Here is a 26,290-nt window from a genome sequence, read left to right as displayed (position 1 = left end):
CTCAACTTTAACAAGATTCCCAGTACCAGCACTGGCCACACAACCCCACAGCATGATGGAACCTCCACCAAATTTTACTGTGGGTAGCAAGTGTTTTTCTTGGAATGCTGTCTTCTTTTGCCGCCATGCATAACGCCCCTTGTTATGACCAAATAACTCAATCTTTGTTTCATCAGTCCACAGCACCTTATTCCAAAATGAAGCTGGCTTGTCCAAATGTGCTTTTGCATACCTCAAGCGACTCGGTTTGTGGCGTGTGTGCAGAAAAGGCTTCTTCCACATCACTCTCCCATACAGCTTCTCCTTGTGCAAAGTGCGCTGAATTGTTGAACGATGCACAGTGACACCATCTGCAGCAAGATGATGTTGTAGGTCTTTGGAGGTGGTCTGTGGGTCGTCTTTGACCATTCTCACCATCCTTCGCCTTTGCCTCTCTGATATTTTTCTTGACCTGCCACTTCTGGCCTTAACAACAACTGTGCCTGTGGTCTTCCATTTCCTCACTATGTTCCTCACAGTGGAAACTGACAGCTGAAATCGCTGAGATAGCTTTTTGTAGCCTTCCCCTAAACCGTAACACTGAACAATCTTTGTTTTCAGGTCATTTGAGAGTTGTTTTGAGGCCCCCATGTTGCCACTCTTCAGAGGAGATTCAAAGAGAAGAACAACTTGCAATTGGCCACCTTAAATACCTTTTTCTCATGATTGGATGCACCTGTCCATGAAGTTCAAGGCTTAATGAGCTCACCAAACGAATTTTATGTTCCAATTTATCAGTGCTAAGTAGTTACAGGTATTCAAATCAGCAAAATGACAAGGGTGCCCAAATTTTTGCACAGCCTATTTTTCACATCTGATACAATTTCATACAACTTAATATTGCTACACCAAAAATCTTTGTCTGGAAAATACCCCATTACTTAGCTTTTATTAGAAAATGAATGGCATGCCACTGTGATCGTTTTCTGTGCAGACAGAGTAAATTATTATGCAGCCTCAGAGGGGTGCCTAAACTTTTTCATACGACTGTATAGGAACACAGATTAAACAGTACGACACTAAAGCACCCGTTGGTGCAGTGGAAATGTTTTGTATATGGCAGTAAATCTGTGGAATAGTTTGCCAGGAAATCTTAAAATCATAAGCAGCTTTGGAGGTTTCAAACTGTTCCTGAAGAGGGTATGTATAGTAGGATATTCTGTCTGTAGACATGGTGGCTTTCCTTAGGTTATTTTTTAAGTTTGATTAGATGTAGATTATGTATTTCTTATAATATTGTACAAATTTCTCCACTGCATTTGTCTGACAGCTTTAGTTACTTTACAGATTCACATGGATCTTCAAATTTGGTGGTTTTGCACGTGATTGTTTTTCTGATAAACTAAAGAATGAGCTTTTAGCTAACTATGAAAAACTCTCGTAGATCAGCTGGAAAATACATCATCACAAGGCTGAAAACACAGACAAAGACAAAGACAGCGACACTACAAACACATGATGCTCTTATAGACCGTGATGAACTGCTGTAGATGAAGCTAACTGTATAGAAATCAGCTCAACGTTAAACTTCTGCAGCAGTAAGATGCAACAACAGGGAACATCTTACTGCAACATGAGCACTTTTACTTTGATACTTTACGTACATTTTGTTGATAATACTTAATTTTAACTGCAGGCCAACTTAACTTGGGGGTAATGTTTTTTTTCTTTTAGATTCATGACCTTGTCTGAAAATGACAATTTAAAAAGTGAATGCAGGATTTAAGATGTTCTACAAGACATAAGGGCACAAATTCAGCCCTCTTTTTTTCAAATGAACAGTGGAGATTAGATTAGTGGTGACAGACGTCTTCAGATAAACATTCATTCTGAAGCTGCATAAACTATTTCAAACCCTCTTCAATCAGCTGAAAAACTGAAAACAGCTATTTTCTGATGAAAAGTTTGTTGATCTTATAGACACATAGACCTTCAACGATAAGTCAATTAATCAATTAGTCAAACAACACAAAACTAATCACCAACTAGTTTCATATTAAACTAATAAATTCCAACTTTTCCACCTTCTCATATGTGAAAATGTGCTTTTCTTGGTTCTGCATTATAATAAATGGAATATTTCGGGGGTTTTGAGCTATTTTGAGACAAACTCAGACATTTGATGAAATCACCTCGAGGTTTTTCACTGTTTTCTAATGTTTTATAGACCAAACGATTGATCAGTCCCCCACTGATGCATTGCTGTAGATTACACTACACAACAGTATATAGCACATGAGCGAAGCCTTTAACATCCACAGCGTTAAGATGCAACAAACTCATTGACGCAGCATTAATATTGATCCAGGAACATCAGATATAACAGGACAACACTGGGAAATAAAAGGAGCTCCTGATTATACTTGCGTACTCTGACCTAAGGTTTTAAATGCAGCTTGAAGTGGAGTACTTCCCCAGTGTGGAATTAGTACTTCTACTTGAATACACCCTCCACAGATGAAAGCACCCCTGAATATCAAACATATGTACGACCTGCAGGCAGCTGAGCTAATCTCTTAATTTCTCTTCCTCCTGTCTCGAGGCTCCCGGCTGGATTCAGCTAAAGAGCGACAGGAGGACAGAGAGAAGACACAAGGTAGGAGAAAGCTGTCCAGCTGGTGGAGCTCTGTGTGGTCTGTCCTGTTCATCTGTCACTGACACACACACACACACACACACACACACATTGTGAGTGTGTATTTGCTTGTGTTGATGGAAATATTCAGATCTTTTACTTTAGTAAAAAACCAACAGCTCAGTGGGAGTAAGAATAAATAAATATCAGCAGGAGAATAAACTGAAGTATCTGAAGTAAAACCAAGAAGAAGTCCAACTCAAGGTCCACTTACTTGCTTGTTCTGAGGCTTTTGACTGAATCAAACATAGTCGTCACCACATTAGCATGACCACTAACGCCAGTGGAGCTGTGGTCCGGTCCTTCCTGGTCCAAAATGGCGCCAATGTTGTCTGTGGTATCACACGGTCCTAGTCTGCAGGTTGAGTTCTCTGAGTTGCCATGGAAACGTGATCCATGATTATGAGCATCTCTGCCTTTCTATGGCAACCGACCAAACTCAGCCTGCCGATGAAGACCTTGTGTTGCAGCTGAGAGGCCCGGAGCATTCAAGGTAGTGGACCTTTAGCTGAGGGTGTTTAGTCAGCTGCTGTTTGTGCAGGTGAGAGTGAAATAATGTTAATTTTTATTATATTTACGCCCTCAGATCAGTTAAAGGAAAGAAAGGACATGAAAAGTTTTTGTTTGTGTGACCCTGATTGAAAATAACTTTTATTCAAGAAGATGTCTCTTAGCTTAAACCTAACATAAGTCTAAAAGACGCGGCCGTGTCAGGCAGCACAGAGCAGGTGAGGCAGGCAGGAAGTCAGACAGACAAAAGAGAATTTGGTCAGTTTTCAGAATAAAAGCCCCCATGCAGACTTATAATCATATATTCCACCACTACATCAATATGATTTTTGTACGTGTGGCACCAGGCCACACGTTAACCAGTCAGAGGGTTTTTGATACCGTGGACGATGAGGGGTTCATCTTAGATATGGAGAAACACAAGAAACACATTTAAACCAGACAAAAATTATTGCTCATGTTAGAAGCACGGAAATCACAGGAAAATGACCAAATCAACAAAATCCTGCAAACCAGGCAAATTGCTCAATCTGGTGGGATTTCAAACTGCATGGAGGATGAAGCCTAACCGGGCCGCAGCCAGAACGTGACGCAGGCGTTCCCGGTGGGTTTTCGGTGGAGTTGCAGAGATAGTTGACAGGAAATGAGGGGAGAGATGTTGACACGCTGAAGTTCAAGCTCGGCTCCTTTAGTCCCTGAGCAGCCCTGAAAAGTTGATACTTTGGAGATGCAAGATTTTCACAGAAGAACGGTCAGATTTATCTCATGGTGAAGCTTCCACAAGGAAAAAAAAATACATACATGAAAAGGCGACTAAAGAATAAAGACAAAATATATATATGAACGTCCAGAAATGATCAGACATCATGAATAAAAAGTGATGGCAAGATAATGAACTCTTGATGAAACTTATCTGAGGGATTATTGATTTAATTTTGTAAAAAAGAAGTCGTTTTACATTCATGTACCCGAGTAAATGCACCTTCAAGTCAGTTTAATCTGGCCATGTTGCAGATTAACAAGTGCATTATGCACTTAAAGTAACAGTGCCTCAAATTACTTTTCATGTGAGAGGGTGTCCTGACTTTGGTGTGTGTGTCTTCAGAGATGTCGGAGCTGCTGCGCGATAAGGAGCGTCGTGCGCAGCAGCAGCTGGATCGCTGCGCCGAGGAGCGAGGGAGGAAGATAGAGGAGCAGAGGAGGAAGGAGCAGAAGCGAAGGACAGCGGCCGAGGAGAAGAGACGGCAGCAGCAGGAGGCAGAGAAGGTCAGAGGTCGGAGCGCGCTAATGATGCATTCACTGCACGCCAGAGAGCGTGAGAAAACAGGATGGCGTCTCTCATGCTAGGTCAAATCACAGAAACCCTGACATCCAGCTGTGTTAAACATCCAAAATAAATAGTCAATATAACTCATATAAAGTCTTTTCACCTCTAATCCAGAACAAAACATATTTACAAGACGTTACAATACAATGATGGTGTATTAGCTCCATTATTAGTAAAAAGATCAGAGCAAAAACTCAGAATTTCTGAAATTTAAGTGGTAGATTTTTGATTGTTCTTAAGGATTTAAATTGTAAATTTATGAGAAAAAAATTTATGAGATTCTTTGAGATTAAAGTCACTAATGTGTGTTTCTTTTGATCTAATCAAATTATACCTTCAAATTTGATTTAGTAAAAAGGAAATGCTCTACATGTTAGTTTTTTTTTTCTGAAATTTGTGTCTTTAATCACAGATTTTCAGACTTTTTTCATTGTAAAATTTAGGATTTCTATAATCTCAGAGAATATTTGTGAGTTTTTTCTGGTAAATTTACCACTTCAATCAGAGTATTTCTCTCATTCATGCCTCAACATACAATAAACGTTTCATAACTTGAACAGGAAGCACTTTGGACCATTTTCAGTGATTAATACTCAAAATAAATTGAGACTCAACACCAAAACCAATTCCAGTAACTTGTTAACCTGCTAAATCTGTAAATTAAATGACTTGTATTAGACTGAATATGACACAGACGTCAGTAGGTTTGATGTCATCTCCACATTATGGACAATATGGTTAAAATATTAATATAAATATATTAATACAAATAGGGTATTTAGACACCAATAACAGTATATACATATATATATACACATATATATATATATATATATATATATATTCTATTGGACAAAATCACAGACAAATTACGTCTGTACAACAAAATCAGCCCCATTATTATGTATTATCAAAATAAACCTGTAAATCAAAAACACAAGCATCTTATTTTGTTAATTTTTACTCACAATTTGTTTGACATTATTGGAAACAGATAGAAATAAATAGATAACTCAGTAACTCTACACACTTAATCAAAAATGATTCGATAAAAGATTGGCTTATGTGATAAGCATTGACCACTCTTCTCTTTTTAATCTTTTTCTCTCCATGAGCTCTCTGCCACTAAATTAATTACGCCCATCCACAGCAGTCAGTGTGTTTCCAGCTGTTGTTGGGCTGAACCGGAGTTTAAGGGAACAGCAAGTCATTAATGCAGAAGCTCCAATGACTTTCTGTCAGCTGACTAATTGTGTGCATTCAACTGAAACAGGACTAGTTGAGCTGGTTTTCTGCATCAGACCTAAACACACAGTCCTCAGATACTATGAAATACCACGCAATGCATCATGGGAAACCATCAGGACAGCTCGAGGGAGGGAGATGGGGACAGAAAACTAACAAATATTGCAACAATACAAGCACACCTGATAGTTACACTCTTTTTATCTATATCTATATATTACAATTTATTCTAACACGTGGGCCTTTATATATTTTCCACTAAAAGAGCTTGTTTGATCCACTGACAGGCTCAGAGTGTTATTCTAAATGTGTGACAGCATCATGGAAAGGATCCCTACAGAGAGAGACCTGGAAGATCCTTTTGGTTTAACCACAAACAGCCGTTATATCGCTCTCTGCACACACACCAGACTACATTGATAAAAACAGGAATTTAACCGTACATTACACACGAGTTGCTGGTCTGCTGCTGCCTCATTCTGTTAGTTTGTGTTGTGTTATTTTGTATTACAGAAATATTGTGTTGGATCTAAACTAACCATTTAAAAGCAGCAAACTCACACAATAACAAAAACAAACCAACTGTATGAGGCAGCGGTTGATTAGCAACTCCTGTGTTCTTTGAGGTTAAATTACTGCTTTTGTTAATGGAGTCTGGTAGCGCTGAAGAGAGCGATAAAACATGATGTTTGATTATATAATAAAGACAAAAAATAGTTGTTCTTTCATTAATCACAGTTATTTTGGCCGTGATTATTGTGACAGGAACATTTCTTATTGCCTCATTGCCATCATTCTTCTTTCCTGAAGCGTAAACACACTATAGGAGCTGATTTTCTGGGATATGAGCTTGTTCTGTTCATTGTTAGTGGCTTTTTCTGAAACATGGATAAAACTCACCACTCGACTTGAGTCATGAGTGGGCGTCGCTTGGCCGAGAACCACTGAGTCACTTTATTATTATAACACAGCTTAAGTGACGCGCTGTGTTTGCTGTGCGATAACCCTTTCAGCTGGACCGACAGTGTGAATTATTAGTGCCTGTCGAAGCAGCACATGAAGGGTAAACGAGCCAGCGACAGGCTGATCCACAGAGTTCACCATTCACCGCTCAGAGGGGTTTTATTGATTCAGCGGATCTGTTTGCATGCTAACCGTCCCCCTCCTCCCCCCTTCCTCCCCCTCCACGCGCTCATATGCATAACTTAATGACATAATGATTGGTCCGTCTCACGGGGCAATGACATCACCGCCAGCGTATCATAATGCCGGTTTACAGGAACAGACAGTCGATGCTCGCCGTGCTGTGACAAGCACATATTTCAAAGACTTCCTCAGAAGCACCGCGCTTCAGATTAAATAGAGGAAAACACAGACGAGGAGTTAGTTTTTAATCTTAATGTTAATTTAGGCTTTTATTGTTGGCATTTACTGCACAGCTAGAGCCCCAACTTGTGATTATTTTATTAATTTTGGTCCATAAAGTGTCAGAAAATAGTGAAAAATGGCCATTTTCAGGTCTAAAATCCCATAATATTCAATATAAAATGATATAAAACAGATTAAAGCAGCAGATTCTTACTCTGGAAAAACTGGAATTAGAGAATATTTGGCATTTTTTATAGATTAATATTCAGTTTAGTCAGTCTAATATATCGTAGCAGATCTATCAAGTACAGAGTAATAATATGTACTCTGTAGGATCAATTTGTTTATTCTTAATCCATTAATTGTCTGTGGAATTAAAGGCTTGATGTCCTATAGACCCAAAGATGTTTAGTTTACGATCACATGACAAAGAAAAGCAGAAAATCCTCATATTTTGGACTCTGAAATAAGAACTTCTGACATTTCTGTTAAAGAAATTACTAATTAATCTTCTCTTGATCAACCAATCTATAAACTGACTAATCATTGCAGCTATAGATTGTAGTTTATAGCCTAATATAGTTTAATTTACAGCATCTTTTTGTCTAATTCAGACTTTTATTTATATGCAGTTTTGCAAAACAATTGTAGTAACACATAAAAACAATGAATCGGTGAAGAGTTACTGTTTAAAACATTTTGGTTTTGGTTCTTAAGAGCAGTTCTGGGTCATTTTTTAGCCAAACCTTTAATCTCTAGTAGTCACACAGTCTATTTCTGGTTTTGTAAGTCATATTTAGTGTCTCTGATTGTAATTTAGATTCACTAATACATTAATAGGGCATTGCAGAAGTCCATTAGTCCATCATGACTGACTCTGTGTAGTTGATGCTGCTTAAATATGCTGATAAATAAAACTAATTCCTCTTTGATCTTCATCTGCAGTTCACATCCATCAATCTCCACTTCCTCCCCCTCGTCTTACTCCTCTTCTGTCTCTTTTTAAATCCCTCGTCTTCCCCTCCTCCCGTCGTTTCTCCCCCTGCGGTTTGTGCGTGACTCTGCATGCACCTACAGCAACTCCCCCACAATGCTGAGGTGGGGCATTTCCACCCTTTTATATTATATATACATATATATATATATATATATATATATACACTGGAGCAGCTGTATATGGGGCACTTACTGTATAACAGTCTACTGCTGCTGCCACATTAGTGGCCGCTGATTGAAAATATCAGTATGAGATGTGGTTGGCAGCAAGAGAAAGACACTGACAGCCTCTTTATTTATCTTTTTCACTCTGCAAACACAACTGCCAATCAGTACAGATAAGGAAATAATCAAAACTAATCAAGAAACAACCAGATCTAGACAAATCTAATGATATTTAATCTATATAATATAAGGTGAATATGACTATATATAAGTCGTCCTCACGTTACTGACAGAGGGTTTGTCTTCGTCTTTGTCACGACTGTGTGTGCGTTACAGAAACACAGGTGCGAGCCATTAAAGGTAATCAATGAATCAATCAGTCAGTCAGTCAGTCAATCGATCCATCAATATCCATCACTGGAACAAAGAAGCCGATTGAGAAAGTATAATAATAAGACATGCTGCAGAATATCCACTAAAAACAGGTTGCACTAATTTGATCAGTTATATTAGTAATTAAAATAACTAAAATAAAATGTGATGTATAATACAGTAATTATAGACAATATCATTCTTTCTGGGTTTTTATACTTTGACTGGGATAATCATGATATGGGTTTTAAATTTCATCCCATTTGCTATTAAAAATGCTCCTGTGTGTGTATATATATATATATATAAATGACAATGACAGTATCTTAAATTGTCTTTATCAGGATGGTATAATGAAGGGAAGGACATATAGAAACACTGATATAACAGAAATAAAATAATGACATGAATAAATTGAATTAAATAACAAAATAATTAAATAAATAACAGCAGAAATATATTCCTCATGTTAACATATAAAAGCACTGATTATTGGAAGAAACTCAGTGTGTTGAATTTGTGGTTTAGAATGTGTTTATATTGAATTAATGTGTATTTTCTAAATAAGGACGTGTAGAAGAAGACAGACAGAGTAAAGGAGACTGAACCAATGCAACCAGTATCAATATCTATCAGGATCAATATCTAATCCACCCACTCAGTGTGTGTGTGTGTGTGGGGGTGGTGACGGGTTGCATTTTGTCCCTGAGAGAGAGAGGGGGGAGATCGAGGTAGAGAGATAGAGGGAGAGAGAGTAAGAGGGGGAGGGAGAGAGACAGCGATTGAGGTAGATTGAGCGAGGGAGGGAGAAAGAGAGAGAGGGAGGGAGGGGGGATTGAGGTAGAGAGAGGGAGGGAGGGAAGGAGGGGTAAACAATTGCGAGGTGAGAGAGGGGGAGAGGGGGGAGTCGGTGCTACCTCGACAGAGCAGCACACAGAAAAAGGCGGACAGAGAGAGAGAGAGAGAGAGAGGGAGAGAGAGAGAGAGAGAGGGAGAGAGAGAGAGAGAGAGGGAGAGAGAGAGAGAGAGAGGGAGAGAGAGAGAGAGAGAGAGAGAGAGAGAGAGAGAGAGAGAGCAGAGCTGCTGTATAATGTATCACTGAGTGACAGGCGACCGCCGGCAGACACAGAACAGACCAGCGTGAAGAGAACGGAGGGGCGAGGCCGCTGCGGTTGCATGCGGTAACCATGGCGCAGCCGTCTCCGTGCGCATCGCCGGGCGCCCGTCGCCGTAGCGATGGCTCAGTGAGAGAGTGTCTGTTCTTCCCTGTTTCCGAACGCAACGAGCAGGAGAGGCTGGAGGCCCTGGTCCGCCGGAGAGCCGGAGGCACCGAGAGACGAGGAGGAGGAGGAGGAGGAGGGGGCGGAGGGGGAGGAGGAGGAGGAGGAGTAGGAGGGGGGGAGGCTCGGGACCACCTGGATAACAGGCCTAAACGCTGGACATGGGGAGGACCGCCTGATGGAGTAGATGGTGAGTAAGATCACTGATGGGGGTTGTTTTTTTTTTTTTGTTTGCGGACGAGGTGATGGAGAAAGACGGAGGGAGATGGTGATGATGTCAGCGGAGGGTTTGTTTGGGGGGCTGGGTGGGAGAGGAGGAGAAGGGGCTGGAGGGGGGGAGGTCTGGAGGTCAGGTAGGAAAGGAAGACGAGGGGGATGGTGGGACGAAAGGGTGGGGACGACGGAGCGGAGCGGAGGAGAGGAGAGGAGAGGACAGCAGGGCGGCTGGGGATGAAGGGCGGGTGAGGTGAGGGTAAAGAGAGGAAAGTGAGGAGGAGGAGTGATGGAGGTAAAGGAAGGAGAAAGAAAAGGGTGTGGAGGCTGCAATGCAGGAGCTGCTCAGCGCTTTGTCTCCAGACCTGATGGAGGTCTGGAGCGTCTCCGTGTGTGTTTACAGTCGTGTGTGTCGTCTGGGTGTAGTCAGTCGTGCGGCGGCTGTGGCTAAAAGCTGGGATTATTTTGGCTTGTAAATGTGCTACAGGTGTGTGTTTGTTTGCATGTGTGTGTGTGTGTGTCATTGCTCTGTTGGTTTATTTCCCAGCTGGGAGGCAGGTCTAATCCCAGGAAGAGCAGGAGTTACACATCAACCTTGAACGCACCACGGCTGCGCACATAAACACAGACGGAGTGCGATATGAGGCTGCGTCCTGTCCCAGCATCCATCTTTCTTAAATTTACGATTCCTTCTTTTCGTGTCACGTCACCCTCGTCTTTTTCCCGAGATATGCAGGAGGCCGCGGCGCAGCGCCCCCCCCCCCACACAGATAGGCAGCCATATCCTGTGGTGCATTCATAACGCCATCAATTATTCACACAGCGCCCATCAGCCCAGCCGTCCCCGGCACTGACCTGGGATCAGGGTCCACCCAGCGGCCCGGCTGGCTCCGGCCCGGCTGGCTGGCGGAGCGGCTGCAGAACGCTCACTGCAGCAGGAACAGCAGCTTCTCATCTTACAGCTCCACTCGATTAAAGGACAGAGACTCACCAAAGACACCAAGTGTGTGTGTGTGTGTGTGTGTGTGTGTGTGGGTGCTGCGTATTTTTCTCTGGTCCACTTAAATTTCTGCACACTCATAATAGAGAGGCCTTTTCTCAAGATGTAAAATCCATCATGGCAGCTTTTTGTTCTGAGCCAGGGATTCATCACAACTGACTCATTCGTGTCCACCAGACAAAGTTTATCAAAGGGACCAAATGTGTTTGGATGAACTTTGGAGGAAAAGTGATTCAAAAGACATCAGCAAGATGATCCTTCCCAAAAAAAAAACATAACTGGCATATTTAAAGGTTAAATGATGCATATTTTTGAATAACTGACCTCATAGGTTACATTTTTAATGGCGTGTTGTGATTTATTTGGCTGTTTTTAAAATGTCAGAGCCCAACAGAAGTCACTTCTTCCAGCATTTGGGCGTCGCTGGAAATGTTCACATGGTTTTTATTTTCCTCGACTACAAAGAGGAACCGTACGGCAAACAGACTTTTGTCCAGTTTCAGCCGCGCCGGCACTGTGGCTGTTCGGACGCAGTCTGGCCGGTTTGAGGGAGGTTTTTTGTTTTTACAGATCCAAACAACTTCACACGCGACACTGCGGTCGTTTTGCTCCTCATCTTCAACCATCACTTGATGATTCGCCATAAAAGGGTCTTGATGTGGAACTTCCTGCTGCCAAATGTGGCGAATTTCCGATGTTTCTTACTGTTTGTGTGGATGGAGGTTGTTACCTGTTTGTGCGTCACCTGTGTGCAAGTGTGTGAGTGCGTAACGCTTTGCTTTTCTCCGCTCTGCTTCACCTGCTGACCAGGTAACCCTAAGACCCCGCCCTGCCATGCCATTGGCTCCGCTCAGCCCAATGAGCTTCCTGCTGCTTCCAGTGCCAGCCAATCCCGTAACGGTACAGATTACCACGTGACTCTGTGTGTGTGTGTGTGTGCCACGCTCATGCCGCTCCCCCACCACGTATCCCTCTGTCTCACCTGCAGCTGTTCCTCTGTCTGCATGTGTGTGGACGTCGTCGTATCGGCTGTTCTATCGTCGTGGAGTGCTTTTGTGATGTTCAGTGCAGTGTTGGGGAAACATGCCTGCAAAATCTTCTTTTTCTTGGTTTTTCTTTGTACATAAACAACATACAGTACACACACATCTTTGCACAGAGGAGCAGCTTAAGGGTTTCTCTTCTACAAACTGCCTATCTGCAGTATTTGTGTTGGGCCGACACCCAACACGGAGCTGGAAAGAGATGGTGAAAGCATGCAGAAGATTTAAAGAGTTATTTTACAAATCCAGTTTTCTGTTGCCAGAGTTTTCTTTTTGTTACTGCACAGTCTAGTTTGGTAAAAGAAGCCCCTCATGCACAGATTAATGTTACACGCATGCTGTTTGGATACCTTGTGAAACCACAACTCAATATCAAGTTATTTTAATTCACCTAACGCAACTTTAAATGGCTCTTATGTCACGTTTGTAACATAACAAAGAACATCCACCCTGGAGACTGTTGTTTGAAACCAAAAGTCAATAATGTTTTTGAAATTCTTGTAATTTAACTTTTAATGTAACTTACGTCACATATATAACGTAACAAAGGACTTTCAATCAGTGAGTCCCAGGCAACATAACCGTTAAGATGACCTATATCACTAACGTAACCTAACAGAGAGGCGGCTGTTTGAATTCTGTGCAAAACTAAACATCAGTATTGAGTCACTTTAAGTCACATCACAAATTTAACGTCACTTAAGATGTAACTTTCATCATGTATGAAACCAAACAGGTGACGTGAGTTATTTTAACTCACGTAATGTAACTTTTAAGGTTAATTATATCAGGCACATAAAGAACTTTCATTCAGGAGGCCACTAATTTATCGTAACTTTTAACGTAACGTACATCATGTATGTAACCTTGTGTGAGACCAAAAGCCAATGTTGAGTTATTTTAACTCATGTAAGTTAAAATATCATGTAACCTTCACCCAGAAACCACTGTTTTAATTCTGTTTAACCAAAAGTTTGCGCTGAGTTATTTAAACGACTCCCTAACAAACGTGACATGACTTTGAACACAACTTACACTACGCACTTAACGTAACAAAGAAGTTTGACGCGAGAGATTATTATTCTAACTCGCATCACATTCGTAATGTAGCTTCACTTCCCTTACATACTCGTTTCTTAAAACTAGTAGTTTAGTAGTAGGAAGTAGTTCTGGTGCCTAAACATAACCAAACTGAAACCGTTTCACGACGATTACTTACATCTCTAACCTCAGTTATTCGCCTGCTTGTGACTGGTCCCCATGTGTCCTCTGGGGGGGCGCTGAAAGTGCCTGTTCTGTCGTTTTGATCCTGCTTTATTGTTTTTAGACAAACGAATGTGTGACCTCCAACACTGACTTTGTGCTTCTGTGTAACAAATCAATGTTTTTGTTCATCAGGAGGAATTAACAGCAGTATTTTCCACCCTTGTTCTCCTCTGTGGGGAGTGGGTGTCTGGTTTGGAGCCCCCGACTAAACGCACACCACACAGACCCACCACCCACCCACCCATCACCCCACCCATATCACAACAAAGGGCTGCTCCACTTCCTGTCTTCCCGGCCCTGGGCTGTGTTTAGTGATGCACCCATATTGTTCTCAACAGGGAACCCAGTCTGTAAAACACACACACACACACACACACACATGAATGCCATGTATCATACCAGACATTCACCCTGGAGCTATCTATGAAACTTATTAGACCAATCAGATCAAAACACACACACACACACACCAGACATTTCCAATCATCCCAACCCTGCCCCTCATTACAGAATCAGCTACTGCAGAAATCCCTGTTGCTGTTTTTTCATTGCTGTTTTTTCTGGCTTTCAGCTAAACTGCAGACTGCAGGAGTTCCACTGAAATTAGCATTTTTACTCTTATTTCCAATGCGCCAAGTCGCTGTTTTATGATATTACAGTTTTCTCTGCAATAAAAAACAAATGAACTTTTATGCAGGATTCTAGGAAAATCTGAAAAAGTAACACAAGTGGAATTATGTTGAAAAATTACTGTAATTTAACTTGTTATTATGCAGAAAACCCTGAAGTCAGTCCAAAGACATCCTCATAGACATCCCTCGTTTGCTGTAAAGCTTCATTTTTCATATATGATACATTTGTGTATTATTATTATTAGTAATAGTAGTAGTATCTTTAGTTATAGATCATTTTCCTAAACTCAAGATACAAAGTACTCCACACAAGGCAGAAAAGCTGATCATAAAAACAATTTTCGATGAAGTAGAAGGCAAATAAAACCACTATAAAATAGAGCATCAGACTTTTTATACAGGTTCAAACTAAGTTAAAAAGATGTCTCAGATAATAAAAATAGCTTCTACCCTCTGAGTTATTCTGCATACTAAATTATTTAAGGTTTGTCTGATGTTCAGTTCCAGATTATGTCTTTATTTAGGTAGTTTTTAGTTTGGGTTTGATGCTCAGTGATCCAGATTTATTTATTTAGGTGTCTGTTACTTATCTATGTCCTGATTTGCTGCCTGTGGAGGCTTCATTTCACCCCTGTTGTCTCTGGATGTTGTGGCGCTGCCTTCAGGTGCCATATGAAACATTTTCCTCTCAGTTTCACGGGACTGCAGTGGCTTCCTCTGTACCATCAGCCTCCATTTCATGATGAGGCAGATTGCAGAAAGGCCGGCTGTGTCTGCCTCTGCTCTCTGTTCTGCTGCTTCATTCCCGCCTCACATCACCAAGGTTAATTCATTCAGCGGCCTGCACGGCGCATCGATCGGCAGGATTATTTTCTGTGTGAGCCGGCAGTTTTGTGTTTGTCGAGTGATCGGGACGTTTGCCGAAAGTATTGGTGGCATTTACATCAATCCTGCAGGAGCCGGTGCTTTGATTCACTGTCATGTGTGTGTGATGTGTGCTCTGTTTTCCTTTTTTTGTTGTTCAAATCAGTCGGTGACTTCCTGTCTCCACCCATAATGGATCCGCCAATCAACAAGCAGCTCTCTAACTCATCAGCCGCCCTGCATTCACCGGAGAGAGGTAAGAGAGACTGCTCACGTTCACATATGACTCGAAAATCGTAGCAAAACAGGTCGAAGGACTGCAGCACAAACTCTAGACGTAGAGGGGAGTGGAAAGTAATTATTAAAGTACTGTACACCAGTGCAAACTCCACTACACAACAGGCAAAATGTGTCTCTTTTATTTAATATCCTATATAAAAGTTTATCCTCCTCTGATTTCCCCATGGTCTGTCATCGTCATGGTGTGTGTATTTGTATTTTTGTCATCTACGTGTGTGTGTGTGTGTGTGTGTGTGTGTGTGTGTGTGTGTCGGTCCGTGACCTGTCAGTGTCTTCTGTGTCCCATCGAACAGCTTCCGCCAACAACCACAGACCGTACAGAAGTTCCTCCAACCGCAGGAGCATCGCTGGAATGCCTGATGAGACGTCCAGAGCCAGAACACCCACGGTCAGCCCTCACACACACACACACACACACACACACACACACACACACACACACACACACACACACAGTATGCATTTGCAACCTCATTACCAGTCAGCTGTTCATGGTTTTTAAGGGCACATTAGCAAGTGTTGTTTGTTTATTGTAACCTTTGAAATATGTAGATATATGCACACACACACACACACAGATTCAAATGTCCCACTATGTGAAAATTAATTTAATTATCTCTGTAAAGTTACTTCAAACACGTGACTGGTTGCCTCTAACATCCAGGGTAGTTACTGTCGTTTCTTCAAAATAAGACTACATTTCCCATAAACCTCGTTGGTTTATCTTGGATATGTGATGTTACTGCTCTGGTTAAATGTTTTTTTATTCCTGTCATCATGAAATTATCCTGTTTTGTGTCACAAAGCCGTCCAGCAGGTTTGACCCGGGGGCTTTTATTGTGAAATGCAAAGTGAAGGGCTAACATTGACTTTTTTGGTCATTTTATGAGAATTAAAGTTACTGTATCTAACAATTTTTTATTAATATGGATTAATTACCTGTATTAATCCCTTTGTATTGCTAATGTGTGGACAGATTATAACATAACTTAAAAAATTAGACCCTCCCCGACTTCTTTGTCGTCTGAAACAGCTTGTGGAAAATCCAAAGGACGTGACATTCATGCACCCTCCTGAGTCCCTTATTGCCCTTTATTATTATAGTGGTATTTTAAATGTTACTTGCAGGGGGAGACTCCAAACACGCCTGTCCGCAGTTCCTCCTTCAGGGCCAACAGCAAGGGCCCCGCCACACCGAAACGGTACGAAACACACACACACACACATTTTTGTCTGTCTGTCTGTAACTACTCAGTCATTGTGAGGATCTGATGTGGTTCTGTTGGTTTTCAGAGTAAGGTCGACCAGGAGTCGCGCCCAGTCTCCCTGCTCCCCCGGACAGTACCCGCCCTCCCCGCTCCGGCACAGGGCCACCACCCCCGGCACCGACGACAGGAGTCACCCCGAGGTCAAAGGTCACAGCACCCTGGAGAGGAAATCAACTAAATCTGAGATCTCGGAGAAAAAGATCCCGAAATCCACCAGCAAAGAACTGAACGCAGGTAAAGCCACAGCGTGCACTAACTGCTAGGACCAGTTAGGCTTAGAAAAGACTTTAGCCTGGTTGTAACGATGTACGTTCACACCACGATGGCTGTGGTCGAGCAGAGAGAGTGTTTCTAGGATGCACTGATGAAAACCTCCTGCTCTCTTGCTAGTTTTGTTGCTGATAAGTTGCGGCGGCGATACGGAGGAAAAGAAAGGTTAATTTCATGGACAGTGAAATATGAAAATGCAGCAGAGCAGCTGACTGTAGTCATTAAGTTAATCCATTCACTTTTTTATTTACTGTATTTGTAATGGTGGTGGTCACAGCTGACAATCAATCAGCTCCCCATCGGTGCGTCTATCTCTTGCTGCTCTCCCGTCTATTATAGCGCCTCATATGAAGCACGCCATCGTCTGCTGTTACCATAGAAACAGCCTGGATTTTAACTTTGCGTCTGCTCTTGACGAGGTGTAACATTTACCCCTGACAGAAGGTCTCAGATTTTAAACAACACACTGATAATGATCTTAAGAAACAAGTGAATTTACCCTGAAACCACTAAAATGTTGCTCGTTATCAGGGTTAATAAATAACTTCTCAGCAAATAAAAGGTTACGACTTAACACAAAATACATGAATTAATAAAAAGTTTAATAAAAAGAATTAATAAAAGAGTTATAAAGTCACATACATGAGTCTTTAAACTGTAACTCTCCTCTTTACTCTTTACATTTTTGATCCAGTAATCTACTTTTTATTTCGCTGTATTTGTGTATTTATACTTAAATTACAACTTGATGATCCTTGGACACATTTTTCTTAATAATCTGAGCAAAACATGCTGCTTTCTTCACCATCGTACCCTAAAATATTCAAATTCAAAGTCACTTAATTTTTTAACCAGTCTTTTCTTTGCTTTTGCTTGAGTTGGTTTATCAAAGGGTGATTTAATTTTACAGCACAGCTTCGGTGCTCTACCCATCACTGTATGTCTCGAAGTCGCGTGCTAAAAAATGTTGCAGACTTTCTGAGTTGTTCCAACCTGAGGGGGCGTTCATGTGACTTTTCCCAGCATTTTTCCAATTATTCCAACACCACATGAATGCATCGTTTGTGTGTGTGTGTGTGTTTGGACTTGGAAGCTAACATCTCATTAAGGAAGTAGTTTTCTGCTCTCTGTCGCCATTTATTTAGTCGAGTACTGCACTTAAATACAGTATTTCCATTTTCTTCATCTTTCCTCTTCTGCTCTACTACATCTTAGAGATAAATGTTGTGCTTTTCACTGCAAACACATTTGTCTTTTCACAGATTACTGTTGTTCATCCCCTTCCTGTCCACTAAACATCTCCACATGTGCTGATTGTGAATGTTTGTGATAAACTGAAGGGGAAAGTGGGCTAAATAAACTATTTTAAACCCTCTTGGAACAGCTAGAAAAAGCTTCCTCACAAAGCGGTGGATGGATCAGAAAACAGGGGTTTGGTGTTGTGTGTGTGTGTGGGCGGTGAAAAGCAGCGCTTCAACAGAGCTGACGGATCTGTACACACACGTGTGCTTTTTTTTGTTAAGTCATACTGCACCACCTTCCCACTCGGCCATCTTTTCCTCCACACGCAGAGTCTCCAGGCACGCCCACGGGCAGGAGCGTCGGTGGGACGACGGATGCTGAGGAGGCGTCCAGACTGCTGGCAGAGAGACGGCGTCTGGCCCGAATACAGAAGGAGCAGGAGGAGCGACAGCGGCAGGAGGATGAGAGGTGTGTGTGTGTGTGTGTGTGTGAGGTGAAATAACGAGGTTCACATTTCAACTCTTCGGCAGCCATTTTGGTAATTGATTGTAATGGTGCCAAACATTCCTATTGTGATTTGTTGCATTTCTTTGTCTTATGTGATAGTAAACAGAATATTTTTTTATTTTGGACTGATGACCTTTGGATCTATGATGATAATAATAATAGCAACACACTTTATTCACAGTGTACTTTTCAAAACCCATCTGACCAAGTGCTTCACGATTTTTCACATTGAAATGCACTGAGCCGTCTTTGTAGCTGCTTTTTAGAGCTTATCAGTAACCATTCTGGTATAAATCTGTGTTCATTTGCACAGCTGTCAGGATTTATAATTTAAAACATATGATATCAGTTTTGTCCAAAATATTCTCCTCTAAAAGGCTGTTGGCACCAAAACTCGTGGAAATTATTAAAATATCACATCATGCTAGCAGAACACCAGCTGCCCTGCTGTATGGTGGCCCGCAGAGCTCAAACCTCATGTGTTCCCTCAGGCTGAGGGCCGAGGAGGAGCAGAGGAGGCAGGAGGAGGCGAGAGAGAGGCAGGAGAGAGCCGCACAGCAAGCCGAGGAGGAGAGGGTGAGGCGGGAGGAGGAGAGGAGGATCCGGGAGGACGAGGAGAGACGACAGAAGGAGCAGAGATGGAAGGACATGCAGGACCAGCTGGACAGAGAGGTATCACACCCACAGCTCCTTATTCTGCATGTAAAGTCTCAATATCACCACGAATCACTGTTCTGTTCTGTACACTATTCATTTTATATATTAACACCACACATATGTGCTTAACTGCTTGTTGCACCTCTGGTAACATGCTTAAGTGCATTTAGGGCACAAGTGTCAGTGTTTCTTCTTGTTTTTTGATTTTATTCCTACGTATTTTGTCGTCCAAATGACTGGTAGGAATAAAAAGCCTCAGTCAGCAGCTGTGAAACGAGCTGCAACGTAATCTTGCACCTGATCACAGTAGGTCCATTAAAAGTGCTTGTTTTAGCCACTGACAGGCTCAGATTGTTATTCTAAGTGTGTGATGGCATTATGGAAAGGATCCCTACAGAGAGAGACCTGGAAGATCCTTTTGGTTTAACCAAAAAAAGCCATTATGTTGCTCTCTGCAAACACACCAGACTCCATTCAGAAAAACAGTAATTTTACCTTACAGAACACAGTAGTTGCTGGTCTACCACTGCCTCGATTGGTTAGTTTGTTTGTGTTATTGTGTGATTTTAGTGTTTTAAAAGGTTAGTTTGGATCCAACACAATACAAGTCTGACACAGACTAACACAAACAAACAGTAGCAGCAGACCAGCAACTCGTGTGTTATGCGAGGTAAAAATACTGTTTTTGTCAATGGAGTCTGGTGTGTATGAAGAGAGCGACTTAACGGCTGTTTGTGGTTCAACAAAAAGGATCTTACAGGATTTGAGTTTAGCTGCAGTGATCTACTGCACTAATTCCAAAGCTTCTTGTATCTGCCAGTTATTTCAAACCCAGAATGTGTAAAAATAGGGCTCAGGTTTAAAAACACTGAAGTTATCCTTTAATATCCTCCAAAGAAAGACATAAAACCATGTGACACAAAAATAAATGCCTTAAAGAAGCAGCGTTTTCTTGATTGAAGCCTTGAATATAAGATGGTATGTGTATAACAGACATTTCTATGATTTAAACCACTGAAGACTGAAAACTGGTCACAGAAAGAGATGTTGGCTGGATGTTTTTCAGAGGGAGGAGGCCTTCCTGCGAGCCCAGAAGGAGGCAGAGAGGAAGAGGCAGGAGCGAGAGCTGCTGCACATGCAGGAGGAGCAGGAGAGGCTGCAGAGGAAGAAGGTATCATCTCAGACGGCATTACTGCATTCAGTGAAAAGCACAACCATGAAACATTGATCCAGTTGAGGAAAAGATGGAAAATATATAAAAAACAGACATTTAGTTTGTTGCATTTTGTCTATTTTTCACAGAGAATTGAGGAGATCATGAAGAGAACACGGAAAAGCGAAGTGGAGCCTCTGTCTGGTGCTGCAGGTGAATGTTAGAGAATTAGAAAATACAGCTTCAGCTTCATAATAATCAACTTTGACTCCTTTTATTTTCCATTTTTCTTGTTCTGTCGCTGATTCCCAGACCATATTTTGTTGTGTTCTTCTCTGTTGTGTGAAACACTCTCACAAAACTCGTCTCTCCATCATAATTAGATTTGTGTGAATTTATTAAGTGTGAGGAGTCTCAGCTGCAGTGTGACTCAGCAGTGTCGGCCAGGCAGGAGAACGGCGCCACCTGATGGTTGAAAAGTGCAGCTCTGAGCGTACCGCAGTACCTGGGGAGCCCGAAGTGGCTTTTTAAATATGACCACGTTGGTTTTATCAGCACACTTACACATAATTGGAGCTGCTCTGTATTTCCTGGTAGTTATTCAGGGCCTGGAAAGTCATGGAATTAAGAAAAGTCTATTCCAGGCAGGGAAATTCAGGGAATTTAGTAAATTATCTATATTATAAGTAATTATTTTCTTTCTAATGTGTCTGGTTTTATGCACGATCTGTTTGTTTGTGATTATAATGTGTGATCAATGACCTAAATGTCTAAATGTTACACCCGTAGCACATGGAAATCCATCTTTTCAGTCATTAAAAGTCAGGGAAATTATACATTTTACTCCGAGTGGGAGCCTTGACTTAAAGAAATAAGATATTAAAAGTAAAATTAATTAAAAAATGTTCCGTTGCTAAAGAAAACTTTGAAAAATTGAATAATTTCTAATGATTTGTAACATTGTCAAGCAGGTAAACAGCGACTTTTTGGTGTTTTTACTTGAAAAATCAGCAGTTTATCTGTTATTTTCTCAGTTATCTTTGTTTTTAGTGCTAAATCAGGCCTGCAGCACCTTTAATCTAATTTTCACAGATTCATCTCCTAGAAAAATAACTTTTAACTGATGCTGTGTGTTCGCAGTGTCCGAGATGAGGGCAGAAGCCGCGGCCCCCTCCGAGGAGGACGCCCCAACTCCTGCTGAAGCCCCCGTCATCATGCTTGGACCCCTGGAGAATAAGATCTGTGTGGACGAGCTGTCTGACGGAGTCCAGTCCATGGACGTCAGGTGAGACGTCTTCGTTTGACTGTTTTAAACGTTTGTCAGCTGGTTTTCTTCACCCTTGCAGGACTTCATGCTCAGTTTTACCGTCGACTCTGCTTGTTTTAATGAGAAAACCTGCAGAACAGAGCAAAGAGAAGCACAGGTGCTTGTACATTTAAGCATTTCAGTCAGTCTGCCAAGTTTTGTCTGCACTGAGGTGACTCCACACATACCAATCTACCTCACTGGCTTCTTTTCTCCAGTCTTGCAGCTCATTATCGTCCTGTGCTTCTCATCCAAACAGCCAAACCTTTGTTTAGTCTCAGATGATGGCTGGTGATGACGCTGGTTAATTCAGTTTAAATGTCCAAATGGAAAAGACACAATCATGGAGACTGCTGTCGTCCAGATCTCATTTTGTTGCACATCTTTTCACGACACAATAATGATTTAATACTGAAGTTGTATTTTGAAAAGTGCAAATTAATCAAATGTTCTGTCTCTGTCATCATTGTGTCTTTAAGTTCTCCATCTGTCTCCATCAGTCCAGTGTCCAGGGACGAGCAGGCGAGCGCTCATGAGTTTTCACCAGTCACAGAGGTGACGGACGGCTGCCCCCTGGAGCAGCTGATGGACATCGACGCCCACGGGCGAGGACAGCGACAGGGCGCAGAGACGCCTCCCTACCCCAAGCTGCAGGCCGGCAGCGGGGTCGGAGACCTCAACAAGAACCTGCTGATTCAAGCGTACAGCGCCGCCTCTGAGTCCACCCAGCTCATCCACAGCACCGGCCCGAGCAAACTGGACGTCCAGTAGCCAGGTAGAGACGCTCCTCCTCTTTTCCCTGTTCACCCGTCATGGTTAGCACCACTCAGCCTGCGACAGTAGTCGTGTAAAGCCGTCAGAGGAAACAAGACATTTTTAAAGGACATCTCTGGTCTCAATGCTATTTTTGCATATTTTAGGTTTGAAATGACACAGATACAAAAAGTGCTAAACTAGAAGTGCTTGTTTGATCCACTGACAGGCTCAGAGTGTTATTCTAAGTGTGTGACAGCATCATGGAAAGGATCCCTACAGAGAGAGACCTGGAAGATCCTTTTGGTTTAACCACAAACAGCACACACACCAGACTACATTCACTAAAACAGGGATTTTACTTCACAGAACACAGGAGCTGCTGCTCTGCTGCCGGTTAGTTTGTGTTGTTGTGTGTTACGCAAATGTTGTGTTGGATTCGAACTAGCCCTTTAAAATACCCAAATGAAACAATAACACAAACAGACTAACTGATGGAGGCAGCAGTCGACCAGCAGCTCCTGTGTTCTGCCAGGTAAAATTGCTGTTTTTTCCAATGGAGTCTGGTGTCTTTACTGGACCAATTCCAACACTTTTTGTACCTGCCAGTCATTTTGAATCTAGCATGGAGTTTAACACTAAAAGTCAGGATATCTCATCCTGTGATGATCTTTTTTACATTTACCTTTGAACAGAGCTGTGTCCCGTCTTTATGCTAAGCTAAGCTTATTCCAGCTCATTCCTCATAACTGCCCTTTTAACATCTGATCACACAGGATTCCACTTAGTTTATGAGCCATTTAATTCTGACTATTTGTGGATCAAAGAGAATCTTTTTAATTATTTTGTTTCTTGGCTTCGTATTATCAATCTTAGCATTATTTACCATAGATACTGTATAAATATATTGATAAATAATCAGCTAACAGTAGGTAATATTACATGGAAAAGCCCATCATCTCCTTTAATTGACTTTTTTTAGTCCATCAGTTCCTTTAAGTCTAGATTTAACAAACAAACTGAAAGTAGCGATACACCTACCAGATATCAGCTTATTGATCGGCTAACAGTTTTCCATGTTGTCGTCTTTTTCTGTCTCTCAGAAGCTTTTTAAGGGCTGGTAGATCTGGAAGAGACAGGAGCCCGGAGAAACACACCAAGAGACCCTCGCTCCTCCGTCTGCAACAACAACAACAACAACAACAACAATCATTTCCACAGGGAACAAATGCTGAACGACCCGCTCCACATCTGTATCACCTCGCAAAACTCATAGCAGTAACGCTTCTGGCCGCATTTTGAGGCAGCGCAGACGGGCAGCTTCGGCTCTCACGCACACATCAAACAAAATCATGCAAAAAAACACAAGTATATTTATGATTATGCGGCGGAGGGTTAAGTGGGATCAGCGTTATCGCATGTCTGTTATTTTAAAGCGTTTAGGGAAGTGAAACTAAGAGGTTAAACACTTCCTGTGCTGGCATGAATTGGGGGTTTAACCAGTCTATTAACTACCTTTTCATTTACAGATTACATATATAAGTGCATAAGTCACCTAATGTTCCCAACACCTCTCTGAAATCAGCTCTAGAGGCCCAGCTGCGCCGCCGCAAAACATCACTCGAGTATCATCCGCTTCACTCTCTCATTCCTGCTTTTGTAAAAGTCTGTAAATAGATCCGACTGGGTGGAGGACGCGGCTGTGTAGCAGCTCACCTGGAGGGGAGCCGTAGAAACAGGCGCCGCTGTGTGAATCCTGTGTAGCATCGTCAGCGAGGACTAGCTAGCTGAGCTGTTTATGGTCGTAGCTGTGTTACTTGAACGGTGTGTCGGTGTTTCTGATGGTTCCTGTGTGTTTGTCTCACCTCTGAGCTGCTCTACTGCTGACAGCGACTCCCACGCCTGTAAAACCCGCTCTGCTGTAGATTTCCTGTCATCCTGACGCCGGAGAAAACAATCAACAACTGATATTATAACCCCACGTAGCCCGTGGCTTCGGTTTTCCTGCTGCTCGTCACTTAATCGATGGAGGAGGAGGTGCAACAATCTGAAGCGAGGATGCGTTGGAAACCTAAGAGGGGAGGGGAATATGTGAAGTGCCCTGCTTTTTACCAGCAGGTCAGAAAACGGTGTGTTGTGTGTTCGTCTGGCACTGACTGTAACCACGCTAGCTGCAGTTTGTAGAGTGCACTTACAGTAGTTGTGTGTTTCACTGCTCTGAAGACGCCCGCATCTCCACCTCAGCTCACCCCAACTAAAATATACCTCACCGATTCAGACTCTGGTGTGAAAACAGCGCTCACAGATCATCACCTCTGAGGCCTTAAACCTCTGTGCAGGCAACATGCCCCCCACGCCAGCCCTCCGTCGTCCTCTGTGCTATTCCCTCAGGCTGTGCTTCATCCAGCATGTGCACTTTTGTTTTCCAGCGGGGCTTTTCCACTAAAAGATCCAGGAAGTAGAGAAACGACACAAGTCTGTGTTCAGTTTTCAGCTGCCTGATCGGACGGAAGTGAAATTATGTTAAAACAAATGTTGGATTAGCAGGAAGGGCACCAACCAAACTCTGTACAATTTTCTGTGTATTTAAGCAAATTCATGTTCTATTCATTCAACAGTTTATATATTTTTTTATCTCCCCACACAATATGTGTTGGAGAACACTAAGCTGTTTTAGTTGTTTCACCAGCCACTAACCGAGCCCTGCGCACATTTTATTAGTATTTAAGGAAAATCACACTCTAACCTATCCAGTCAAATATTCAGTCGTATCTTTTGTTTAATTTGTTTATTGAAGGTCACATGTAAGCTGGTGGTGCTGGTGCTGGTGTGCAGTCCTAATAGGGGCCCACAGCTCATTCATTTATATTCCTTGTGAAAATTTCACCCCATTATGTTTGTTTTTGTTTTGTTTTTATTGACCAGTAACCAAACTCTGTACAAATTTCTGAGCATTTAAGGAAAGTGACACTCTACTCTATCCAATCAAATACTCAGTCATATTTTTTGTTTATTAAGGGTAACAACTAACCAAACTCTATACAAATTTCTGAGCATTTAAGGAAAATCACACTCTATTCTATCCAACTAAATATTAAGTTGTACTTTTTGTTTTAATTTGTTTGTACCTGACTGCGACCAGTAAGCCGGTGGTACTGGTGTTGGTGCACAGCTCTTTAATGCCCAACGGGGGCTGCAAGTCAAATTTGCATCCAGGTGTAAGAACAGGCTCTTGGAAAACCTTCTTGTTGTGGAAACTGCTCCTCCAAGCTGCCACGTTGAAGGTGAAAAAAAAATGTTTTTACCCGTCACTGCTGCAACCTTTTATTTTTGGCTTCCCTCCGTCCACGTTAGCTCATTATTCCTCCAGATTCTGCTGAAACTAAGAGGGTCTCCTGGGTGCCCCTGTATATGAAGTAAAAATAAAGGACATAATGTTTATCCTACTATTACTTAACTCTGTGACACTGCAGCTTGGTGGAATATATCATTGTAGATGTGGTGCATGGAAAACTGCTGAAAAAGAACAATAAACTTCATCAAGCCATTTGTGTCGGTGAGCTGGATAAATAAACACGTGTATAAAAACAGGCAAAAGATTTCAGAACTGTACAAGATGTTTAGTCTGTGACATTAATGACGGCTGGCGTGAAATTACAAATCTAGCGTAGGGCTTTAACGCAGCCTCTTTTATTTATCATTATATCTCACTGTGTGTTGACTTTATGCTGCACTGACATTAAAAATAATCTGCAAAAGTTGGGCTGATTTATTCATTTTTACTTTAATTCCTTCACCGCTGAATATATCAAATAATTTACTGTAAACTCAGTTTAAACTCTATACTATATTAAACATTATTGGGAGGAGAGAGCGAGA

General features: G+C 41.9%; 1 protein-coding gene across 1 annotated transcript in view; it reads left to right on the top strand.

Annotated features, from left to right (window-relative positions):
* map7d2b (MAP7 domain containing 2b) overlaps window positions 1–23,642 on the top strand; it is a 29,074-nt gene extending 5,432 nt beyond the window's left edge. The window contains exons 2-16 of the mRNA XM_070853362.1: window positions 2,582–2,635; window positions 4,290–4,450; window positions 9,947–10,127; window positions 11,961–12,050; window positions 15,122–15,211; window positions 15,525–15,643; window positions 16,384–16,457; window positions 16,549–16,757; window positions 18,365–18,503; window positions 19,034–19,214; window positions 20,266–20,370; window positions 20,502–20,565; window positions 21,493–21,637; window positions 22,138–22,433; window positions 23,515–23,642. Of these exons, the coding sequence (XP_070709463.1) occupies window positions 2,582–2,635; window positions 4,290–4,450; window positions 9,947–10,127; window positions 11,961–12,050; window positions 15,122–15,211; window positions 15,525–15,643; window positions 16,384–16,457; window positions 16,549–16,757; window positions 18,365–18,503; window positions 19,034–19,214; window positions 20,266–20,370; window positions 20,502–20,565; window positions 21,493–21,637; window positions 22,138–22,429 (1,904 nt within the window). The 3' untranslated portion in view covers window positions 22,430–22,433; window positions 23,515–23,642. The remainder of the gene's footprint in view (window positions 1–2,581; window positions 2,636–4,289; window positions 4,451–9,946; window positions 10,128–11,960; window positions 12,051–15,121; window positions 15,212–15,524; window positions 15,644–16,383; window positions 16,458–16,548; window positions 16,758–18,364; window positions 18,504–19,033; window positions 19,215–20,265; window positions 20,371–20,501; window positions 20,566–21,492; window positions 21,638–22,137; window positions 22,434–23,514) is intronic.
* The last annotated feature ends 2,648 nt before the right edge of the window (window positions 23,643–26,290 follow it).

The sequence above is a fragment of the Pempheris klunzingeri genome, chromosome 21 (genome assembly GCF_042242105.1).
Source record: "Pempheris klunzingeri isolate RE-2024b chromosome 21, fPemKlu1.hap1, whole genome shotgun sequence".
NCBI lineage: Eukaryota > Metazoa > Chordata > Actinopteri > Acropomatiformes > Pempheridae > Pempheris > Pempheris klunzingeri.
The sequence above is the reverse complement of the archived record's forward strand: the minus strand, read 5'-3'. Positions and strand labels throughout refer to the sequence as shown.